Raw genomic sequence first — 12,044 nt, 5'->3', positions numbered from 1 at the left:
TTAATTTACTCTCTCCATTCTCTATTTTTCTCTACTACCAGTCTGTGATATTCATTCGTGACAAGAATTCTCATGGGCAAGAGATATCAGGATATATTGACTATGCCCACAGGCTGAAGACTGAAGATTTTGAAGTCTACTTTAATGGGAAAAAAAGACTTCTTCCAAGATCCACAGATTTGAGGTAAATATACACATTTCTCATACCTTCAATAAGAAAACAAGCTCCTCGGAGGCAGGGATAAATGACTTTTATTTCATGTTCTGCATTGTACCTAGAATACTAATGTGTACATAATAGAAACATGGTAAGAGTGGTTTGAATGAAAAATAAATAAATAAATTTTAAAATAGGAAATGAATATAGATGCATTTTTTTCCCCTTTAACAGCCTGAGAAAGAGAACTCTTCAGAGATGAGATAAGTAAATTCTCAGTGACATTCCTTTTAAATGATAAGTGGAGCCTAAAAATTGCTAACCTCACAAGACCCTTGACCACTTGGGACTTGGTTTGTCTAGAAGTCACTGGAGTGGTCCATCTACCACATTCTCTTCCCACTGTCCTTTGGCCACCAACCAAAGTGTGGGTCTCTGATTGGCTCACTCTCAGTTACTCTTATCACTGGCTTATTCTGGGATTCTTTCCACCCATCATTCTTTTTACTATTGACTCCTACTCTTTCCTCTGGAGCCATGACCCCATCACATAGGAACTGCTCTACACTGTCAATCTAGTCACAGATCTCATTCCTCTGCCTCCTGCTCAATAGCTTTCAAGCTTAACTTCTTACGCCATTATCTCTCAATTTACTCTAGAATGACAAAATTGTAGCCGTATTCTGCTTTAACTCTCCACTGCTGTATTCAAGCTCATTAGTAGGCACTTGTAACAATATTCCTCTGACACCCCTGCCATCTTCTATCCATACTTACTGCTATTATCTAAAGACTTCTTAGCCCATCACTACTTTCACGGACTTACCCCTTATCCTGTCTAACCTAGATACACGGCATATTATTTAACTTCTCTCTTGCAATAATACCCACTGCCCACGTCTTTTTGTGCTTTGTCCTGTTAACCCCCCTAAAGTAGACTGGTGCTGACATCTCTTGCTTGCACCTGGAGCCATACCTCTGAGTATTGATGAAGAAAATTTCACAAAGGTGTAGATGGCTGCTACTTATAATTTATGGTCTCCAAACTCAGTTGGAGTGGCCCTCAGCCACCCACTCATGGGCTTTTTCTCAACTCTTAATTTCACCACCCTCCCCCCAAAGACTCTAAAGTTCACTCTCTCAAAACCATTGCTCTTAACTGCTGGCCCTGACTCTTATCCACATATGATTTGCTTCACATTTCACAGAGAACATTGGGTCTAAACATAGAAACTACCACCTGATCTGTCAGTCTTTCTGTCAACCAAAATTGACTCATAAATCAGCCCCCTTTCCCCCCAAGAGCCCTTTTGATAATTTCTAGTCATAATTTGATTATGACAGCTGTTGGTCTCTGAGCTTGCCATCTGCATTCAGAATATGTCTTCCCCTGAGTCTAAAAAAAAATAGTTCATTCTTACTAAGTGAAATATTCTCTCGTATTTATTTTTTTAGATTCAGAGAAAAAAAAGAACTCCTTGGGCTGTTTAGAGCCAATTCAACTTGTTTTTGATACTTTTCATCTGTCTTTCCAGCTATACTTCATCTATTGTTCCCTCTTTTTTTATAGAGTCTCAAACTGACCCTGTCAACTGGCTACTTCATTTTGCCTCTAAACATACTGAAGTAATTTCTATAACGAAAGGACATCCCCTTTGTACTCCAACCATTGCCCTAACTCTCTTTCAGTTTCCAGATAAACTCTTCAAAACAAGTGTCTCCAATTCTCACTTCTCATATAGTCGCTAACCCATGGTGATTGGTCCTTTGCCACCATTATTCAAATGAAACTAGTCCTGATAAATTCACCAATGACTGCCAATTTCTAAATCCTGTGGATTATTTTCAGTTCTCATCTTACTTAACTTCTCTAAATTATTGGATTAGGGTTGATTAATCTTCATGCTGATCAATCCTTTCTTCTCAAAACTATTCTAATGCTCTAACCTCTTATTCTCAGAATCTGTCATTGAACTCTTCCTTGATTATTTCATACATATTGGTATTCAGCAGAATTCATCCTTGGACTTTTTTTCCTACCATACACTGTAGGTTCTCTTCAGTCATTTGATCACTTCTCTGGAGTAGACTAGTCTTCACAACTACAACCCAAGCACAGATCTCTCTTCTTTATTTCAAACTCAATTATCCTACTGCTAACTTCAGAGAACTCTCAGTATCCCATTAGCACCTAATATTATTTTCCAAAATTAAATTTGTTTTAATCCCTGAAGATTGCTGTGTCTTGTTTATCCTCTATCTTGGCAAACGGCACTACCCCTGCAACCAGAAGCAAAATCCAGATATTAACCCAGACCTCTTCCTCTTCATAACTACCCCTGTAACTAATAATTTACTAAAAATACTAGATTCTATTGCCTTAACAGCTTTGTTTATATTAAAGCAAATACAGGTGATATAATTCACTTGTTAACACTTAAGTATGAATCCTCATCTAATAATCATTTTAAAAGAAAACATGATGACATTATAACACCTAACAAAATAATTTCTTAATATTATTGAATACCTAATTAGTCCTTATTCATATTTCATTGATTATCTTAAAGTTATCTTTTCACAGTTAGTTTGTTTCTTGGCTCACTCTTTGTTTTATTCATCCCTCCCTGAAATAACAGAATCTTGCTCATTTGTTATTTTCATAATAATTCTTGATATAAAATAGACAATTCATTCACCTTGGTTTTCTTCTTCAGAAGTATCTATGCTATACTTGCCCTTTTCTCTTTTAGATAATTTTTAGAGTCAACTTATAAAGTTATAAGTCAACTTATAAAAGTTATAATTTTGATTGGAATTGCTTCCAAGTTGTGACCAATATATAATTAATTGACATGTTTATAATATTGTCTTCTACTTATTTATTTTTATTTATTTATGCCTTATTTAATGTCTTTTCATAATATTTTATGATTTTCTCAATTAGAGAGTTTTATTATTTTATAGGTTTTTTCCTCCTCGGTTTTATATAATATTTTTTTGAAACAAAATTAATTCTTTTCCAATGATCCCACTGGATAACTTTTACCACGTGAATTTAATTTAAGCTGTCTATAAGATTTAAATTTCAGATCTTTTCATTCAAGAGATTGCATGCCAATAAGTGACTTACATAGTTGTTATTGGGGGAAAAGTGTCTTTGGTATACAGAGTTCCATACTTAGTTCAATTAAAACAAAGACTTTAAAATAAAAAAGTCATAGTCTCTTTTTATTTACTTACCATTTGAGATGCTGTTTTCTCCTGTGTGGGAAGGGACATTAGTTCTGTGATTAGAATCCTGTCTTGCATTTTTACTTGGAAAACATAATATCAACAGATAGCTGCAACTTTTATGAAAAGCAGCAGTAGGGAGGGCTCTGAGTACTTGATCATCTTGTCAGTTCAGACACCATCTTGTGTTTAAGATTCAGTACCTTCCTCTCAGCATGCTTGAATAACTTATAATTGCATGTTACAATTTACCAAATTCCTTTAAACTTCTCTAACAACTTTGTGTAATAGGTTAAACAAGCATTATTCTTTCCATCTCAGAGAGGAGAAAATAGAGTAAACCACTTGCTAAAAGCTCACAAGCAAGTCTGAGATGAATGTGAACAAGTTCTTAGGAATTCTAATTCACTGGTCAACTCCAGAATACTATTCTGAGCTTAAAAGCTTTTGCATCCTGAGGACTATATAGGATCTTTGGGTTATAGTCTCCCCACATTTAGCTTTTTAAGTTTCCATATTTATATATAGTTGAACAAAATCTAAGATCTGCCTGTAGAGCTCTACTCATTCCTCAAATAGGATGGTCAGGAAGAAATAAAAAAGTTCCTTTTATGTTTCTCTTTGGAAAGTTCATGAAGTATTCATGCCCTTGACCAAGGAATGCCCCTAAATCCTAAAGCTTTGAGAATATTATTGTCAAATTTCCCTTCACAATCCTATTGTCTGTTTTATTAAATGTTTAACATGCCAAACCTATGAAGTTAGAATTATAAAGTTGTGCTTATCCTGTGTCCTGTGCTTAAGTGCATTCTCATAAAAGTATCTGGTAACACTGGCAGGTTCCCAAGTTTAAAATAAATAAATACAAGCATAACAAATGGGCACAGACACCAGGTGGGTGAGGGCATGAGTGGGGGCGGGGGGCAATGGGGCAATAAGGACACATATATAATACCTAATCAATAAAGATAAATAAATAAATAAATAAATAAATAAATAAATAAATAAATAGATAGATAGAAAATGAGTGTTTCTGCAAGTGGTGTATAGAATATTGCCTGTTTTAAAGTTATTAATGTCATTCCACATCTAAATATGGTGAGTGACTAACCATTAGAATATCAGATTAGGATCTTCAACAGATATTGTCTGAATTTGAAAAGGAAGGGAATGCTTTAGGTGAAAGGATGCTGATTGAGGGACTTGCCACAATGATCTGGTTCCTTGATGTTCAAAGTGTAGTCCATGGACCAGTAGCACTGACACCGCCTCCCTGTGTGTAAGAAGCGAAGCATCTCAGGCTCCATCCCAACCAGTGATTCAGAATTGGCATTTTTAACATGATATACCATACTTCACTATGCATATTAAAATTTGAAAAGCTCGCTTTAGGCCTGTGCTGTCCAGTAGGATAACTCCCAGCTACATATGGCTATTGAGCACGCTAAATGTGCCTAACCCTGAGTTAAAATGTGCTGTCAGTGTAAAATATACACTGATATTGAAGACATCATAAAAATATAAAATATTGTACTAGTAAATTCACATTAATTGCATGTTAAAATAATATCTTGGATATGTTGGGTCAAATGAAACATATAATTATGTTCACCTTTTTTATTTACTTTTTTAAGGTTGCTATTATAAAATACAAATAACATATATGGCTCACATTCACTTTCTCTTTCTCTCTCTCTCTCTCTCTCTCTCTCTCTCTCTCTCTCTCTCTCGTCTCCAAGCCAGAGGTTCAATCCCATTTCAATCTTTAGGACCAATACTAATCTTAGGTAGGTGTGAGATAAGAAGCCATAGATCTGAGATCACTAGTGAGTAGTATTTGGCTAAAGACATGTTTTATTTGGCCTGTACAGTGTATTTTTTTTTCAATGTTTTAGAAGCAGGAAATATAATATAAATATTTTGGATTTTGCAGATCCTCTTAAAAACAAATGAAATGTTGTCCGGCCATCATAGCTTAGTGGTTGAGTTTCGACCTATGAACCAGGAAGTCACGGTTTGATTCCCGGTCAGGGCATAAGCCCAGGTTGTGGGCTTGATTCCCAATGTGGGACGTGCAGGAGGCCGCCAATCAATGATTCTCTCTCATCATTGATGTTTCTATCTCTCCCTCCCTCTCCTTTTCTCTCTGAATCAGTAACAAAAAACAACAACAGCAACAACAAAACTAATAAGGTGTTCTCACACTGGGCTTCCATCCCCTCATCCCAACCATGACATAGAATTAAATAGCAGCTGCTCCTTGAGATGGGATATGTTCTCACAAGATTAACAAAGACTTGACCACTCACATGTACCGGCTGCTGCACCATCACCCTTGAGTCACTCATCTATAGTCCCTATGGAATTCTTCTAAGCATTTGACTTTGTGACTTCTGGTCTAAATTACTGTCGTAGATTTTAGAAGTCATATTTGCTATTAGCTCAAACATTATCTCCTTTGTTCAACACTCCAGTGGGTTTAATATCAATCAGCCCTTGGGCTAGGTCAAGTTGCCTCATACCACTGTGGTTAGCAAAGCTGGACTGAGTTGGAGTCTGAGGTGATTTTGATGCTGGTGAAAATTAACTGAGTACTTCTTGTGCTCAAGACACTGTACTTAGTAATATATATATATATATATATATATATATATATATATATATATATATATATATTGTTTAACTTACTCTTTACAGCAGGATTATGGTTAGGGATCTTTTCCACATTTTAACAAAGTATATCACAGAGGTGTTAATTGCCTTAATTTTCACACACAACTAGAGATACAAGATCTAATAAAGATCTGTGGAACCCCAAATACCATGATTTTTTTAAAAATCAATACACGATCTACTTTAGGACTTTGTGATGAAAAAAATATTACTTTCCCCTTTGGTCTCATACCTAGGTTCTATTCATTGTCAGGTCATTATTTCTTTATAAAGACCTAATTTGGGATTGTTTTTCAGAATTCCAAGCAATCCTGCTCTCCGTAGTTAAGACTGGGGAGTTTCAGCCACCCTGTACCACCCTTGCCACTTCCTTCTTCCACCGAGCTTGGCAGAAAGCAGCCCTTTGTACTTAACCGAGCTTTTATTTCCAGTCACTGTGAGTAAGAATTACAGTATCCCACAGTTTTGTGTGTGGAAGAGCTCTGGACGGAACTAAAAGTGTCCTTTAATTGTGGCTTCAGTCTAAAAGTCTTTAGGAAAAAATTGTCCCTGACTTGTTGAACCTCAGTTATGTCCCAGGATACTTTTAGAATCTATTCATATCCTCTGAACTGTGGTTCACATAATTGTTGTAATATTTACTTGGAATTCTTTTACAAATAAGTTTAACTTTCCAATACTTATCTCATTTAGTTTCTTTTTATCCCAAGCAAAACATTAAGTGATATCATTCATGGACAACTCAAGGATAAAGAAGAGGGGTCCACAAGTTGTATTTAGATGGACCTTCTCCTGCCTCCATATAAAAAAAAACCCAAATGTACTAGAGCCAATAATACCTACTGAATTTTTACTGAAAAACTGTCTGCATTATTCTATGGTAGAATTTTATCCAGGCCTTATTTGTTTTTCATTGCTTAAAAAAATGTCAGGACTCCAGAACAATTATCTGGTAGTCTTTTTAAATTCTAGAATATGTTTTCCTGAATATTATGTTTCTGGGTAAACCTTAAGTGAATAATTAGAGACAACCTCTAGTTTATTGTCAACAGTTACTGTGGTTAAGACAGGCTTATTCCTTACACAAGGTCTTTTCCATCATTTAAAAAGTATGCATAACATAAAATTTACCATCTTAAGTATACTATTCAGTGGCATTCAAATTGTGCAACTTTCCCAGCTTTTTCTTATAAAATTTTAAAAATTTTGGGAAAGCTCAAAGAACAGTACAATAAATACCAGTATACTTACAATGCAGACTAAACAATTGTTAATGTTTTTCCAAATTTGCTTCAACTCTATAAAGTATGTTGGTGTGTATGTGTGTGCCATTGTAAAGTAGCCTGCAGATTTCACCCCCAAATATTTTATTATGAATCTCTTAGGAATAAGAGCATTCTCCAATATAACATTACTATTATCATTCATAAGAAAATCAGTAATTATTTCTGAGTTTCATCTAACATCCAGCTCATATTTAGATTTTCTTAATTATTATCAAAATGTTTTATAGTTGGTTTGTAAACCATCATCTAATCAGCCTTTTACACACCCCTCCCCCACCTTTTCAACAAGATATTTTTTTCTTGGGCATGCCATTGACTTTATTTATTTAAATTTTATTTTTAATTACAGTTTACATTCAATATTATTTTTGTATTAGTTTCAGGTGTATAGTATAGTGGTTAGACAATCATATACTTTACGAAGTGTTCCCCCTGGTATTTCCAATCCCACCTGGCACCATGCATAGTGATTAATTTATTGTTGACTATATTCCCTGTGCTGTATTTACATTCCCAAGACTACTTTGTACCTACGAATTTGTTCTTCTTAATCACTTCACCATTTTCACCCAGTTCCCCAACCCCCTCCCCTCTGGCAATCATCAATCTGTTTCTATTTTGTTTATTTTGCCCTTTAGATTTCACATATAAGTGAGATAATATGGTATTTGTCTTTTTCTCACTGACTTATTTCACTTAGCATAATACCCTCTAGGTCCATCTATGCTGTCTCAAATGGTAAGGTTTTGTTTTTTATGTCCAAGTATTTATATATATATATATATATATATATATATATATATATCCACTTCTTAATCCACTCATCTATTGATGTACACTTGTTTTACTTCCATATCTTAGTTATTGTCAATTGCCTTTTACATTGCCATGAATTCTGGAACTATCTCATTGTTTCCTTGTCATCTCATTTGATTTGTTTTTATGTATTTTCTTTAAGCTTGGATATGAAAATAAAGACTTCATTTTTATTCAGTGAATTTTTTTTTCAGCAAGAATTCTCTATGTATTCCATCATATGAGTTGGTAACTAATATCAAATTGTCCCATTATTAGTGATGCTCACTTTGAGTACTTAAAGAAGAATTGTTAAATATTGCTTGTATTAATATTGTTTCTGTATTTTCATTTTTTGGCAAAATTTTTATTGAAGATAAACTAACATAAACTAACATTTATGTATTTGTATAAACCTATTTATATGTCTATTTCCTATTTTAAATCTACATTTTTATTTATTTTTTTAAAAATTATTAAGGTAACATTGGTTAATATTAGCATATTAATTTCAGGTATATAGTATTATAATTCAGTATCTGTATACTCTATTGCATTTTCACCAACAAAAGTCTAATTTCATTTTCTTACCATGCATTTTACCACTTTTACCCATTTTTCTGCCCCACAAACACTTTCCCCTCTGGTAACCACCATTCTGTTGTCTGTATCTGGGTTTGCTTTTTGTTTTAATTTGTTGGTTTGCTACTTTTTGGTTTTATATTCTACATATGAGTGAAATCATATGCTTTTTGTCTTTTTCAGTCTGACTTAACTCATTTAGCATAGTACCCTCATAATTCATCCCTTTTGTTGCAAATGGCAATATTTCATCTTTTTATGGCTGAGTAGCATTCCATTGTGGGATGTGTGTGTGTGTGTGTGTGTGTGTGTGTACCACATCTTCTTTATCCATTCATCTGTTAATAGACCCTTAGGTTGTTTCTATATCTTGGCTCTTGTAAATAATGCTGCAATGAATATAGAGATGCATCTATCTTTTTAAATTAGTGTTTTCGTATTCTTCAGACAAATTTCCAGAAAAAAGAGTGGCTGGATCACATGGTAGTTCTATTCTTAAAATTTTAGGGACCCTTCATACTGTTTTCTATAGTGACTGCACCAATGTACAACCCACCCCAACAGAGTATGAGGATTTCCTTAAGAAAGGATATGTAGCAAATTAGTCTTGATATCCAGAATACTTTCTTAAATTGTCTAAATTAAAGAAAGGATGTATTTGTTATAACACATTTAAATAGAGTTAAAATTATAGTATAGAGCTATCAGGACTCATGCAACTTCCAATACGCAAATAAGCATTGTGCCAAAATTGCACTTGTTTATTGTTTGGAACTCAAAACCATTTCCCTAAACCTAAAGAAACTGCCAGTTAATTTCACAGGCCATCCCATAACATGCCAAACCCATTATTTCCCTTAAAAATTAATTTTGTTGTATGTGTCAAGAAGAAACTTTAAGACATCAAATAAATATCTCCACCTTCTTACAATTTCCCTATCTCAACTACATGGTGACCATCTCATTTCGGTTAATAAAATAAGCAGGAATGCACCAAGATTGTCTTCCTGCAGATACCCTACCTGGGGCCATCTGAGAACCATAAAAGTAAAGTAACATGATGCTTTAGGGAACACATCTTGCTCTCCAGAGTAGCAGGCAATATCATTTTCTATTCTGGAAATACATATTAGTTAATACATTTCAGATAGATTTTGTTCAAAAGTCCAAAATTCATAATGTAAGGAACACTAGAAATTTGGTGATGAGTGGAAATCTGGAAAGTTAAGATGCTTGAGGGTAAATCTCACAAATGAGAAGAGTGGTAATAGCTTGCTTTAGAATGAAAGGGTAGATGCAATAGAAGTGAAACTAGGTCTTAGGGCTCCTAATCCCTAGTCCAGATTCTTAGCATTCCAGCATATTGTATGTTTTTCCATTTGTACATATGATTTGAGGCCCTTTACTTTCTTTTTAAAGATCCTATTAAAATGATATTATTTTTAAACATACTACTATTATTATAACCATATTATTATATGATATTCTAAGTATGGACATTTGCCATTGATCCACAAAATTTGTTGTTATGGCAGGACAAAATTTTGATTAGATTTCTAACTATCAGTTAATAATAAAACCTCTGTAAGAATTCACCAGATCAAAATCCATCTCACCCATGAAAAACAACTTACAGAATAATTAAAATTTTAGTATGAGCTTTTATTGTTTTCATAAATATCCAAGCATATAGTGCATGATATGTATACTCTCTAAATTTTCTTCTTGTTTTAGCATGAAATAATTTTTCTATGTTATCAAATTCCCATTTGGTTCTAATTTGTTACATAAAAGGGTTGCATTGGGCAGTAAGTGCTTAAACTTTAGAACCTCAACGGCCAAGTTACTTATAATATTAAACTCATTCCATTTCTACTAATTAATGTAATTGAATGAAACAATATGAAACAAGTTTCCTCAAACAATATATAATTTCATTTTGAAATATTACAAAATGTTAGTCACATAAAAGAATTTCCAAACCAGAACAACAATTTGAAACATTGAATTGATCTTAAAGATTTAGTTATAAAGAGAACAATTTGTGTGTTATTTTATATTTTTCCCATGCCTACTTTTAGGCATAAAAATGGTCATTAAAAAAAAAACCCCAACCTGAATAATGAAGCTTAACTTGATGATCTCCCAATTTGTATAATGGACAAATTTGAGGACAAATGAAACAGAAACCCTGACTTAATTATGCCATATCCTCACCTCTTTATATGAGATGATCCAGGAAAGATTTCACACATAGTTCTAAACACACTCAACTGAAGTCGTCAAATCTAACAGCAGTTTCACTGCGCTTTTGAATTAAGGAATGCATAATATAATTCATTGATTTTCTCACATCAGCACAATTGGATGTTATTTAGCTACAAAACAGCAGTAGCATGTATATGTTCAAAGTTTTACATGCACACACACAACATATAGTAAAGCTTTGTTGACATATTAATATTATGAGTCATTTATGTTCAATGAGCCATACATTTGTAAAGGCACAACAGAAGGGAAGTTAACTTGTCTGGGACATGGACTTAAAAATTCCATATAAATATTTTCATGCTTTTCACATGTGGTATGGTTACTTTCTATTGATATTTATATTTGACTTTTACTTATTTTTTACACACTCATTTTTTTCATACTCATTATTTTAGGAAAGAGTGTGAACCATATAGCCCTCAAGCTATTTAACTCTAATTCACAAAAACCTCTTACAACCCAGTAACATGTGCATGTACCTCTGTGCCAAAATGTAATGAAATGGAATAATGGTAATTTCTTAAGTAGTTTAGCTTATGTAAGCATAACCCAAAATTCAACCTCTGGCTTCCCTCTCTCACTTTTAAATAAAGAAATCAATAAACAAGTCCAACATGAAAAGTGAAGTCATTAGGAATGCCAACATACCTCCTCTTTAGTTTCCCAAATCTCTATCCAATTATCATCTATCTGAGTGGAAGTTGCAATACCAAATCTATGGGATTTTATTGTTTAAATTGTAGAGTATTCTGCGTGCCTTTGACTATGATGCACTATCCAAAAAGTACAGAAAATTAACTTGGAAAGGAAAAGGAAGGAAAAAGGAAAGAAAGGGAGAAAGGGAAGGAAGAAATAAGACAGGAAGACAGTGAGAGAGGAGGAAAGAAGGGAGGGAGGAAGGAAGGAAGAAAGAAATTGCTTGGTGTTTATTGAAATATCTTTAAATTAGGAAATCTCCTTGAATCTTTTCATGTGTGAATATATGAAACAAGTGTAAAGAATTATTGCTTTGGTTGTTCAACTCATGTTAGGTAAAGTCAGTTTAA

At 33.7% G+C, this 12,044-nt stretch overlaps 1 protein-coding gene across 1 annotated transcript in view; it reads left to right on the top strand.

Annotated features, from left to right (window-relative positions):
- Positions 1–12,044, top strand: part of CFAP299 (cilia and flagella associated protein 299) — a 561,069-nt gene that overhangs the window by 491,884 nt on the left and 57,141 nt on the right. Inside the window, exon 4 of the mRNA XM_081095523.1 lies at positions 42–184. Within this exon, the coding sequence (XP_080951649.1) occupies positions 42–184 (143 nt within the window). The remainder of the gene's footprint in view (positions 1–41; positions 185–12,044) is intronic.

The sequence above is a fragment of the Myotis nattereri genome (genome assembly GCF_964212035.1).
Source record: "Myotis nattereri genome assembly, chromosome: 1".
NCBI lineage: Eukaryota > Metazoa > Chordata > Mammalia > Chiroptera > Vespertilionidae > Myotis > Myotis nattereri.
Note: the sequence above shows the minus strand (reverse complement) of the source record. Positions and strands in the feature narration are given on the sequence as shown.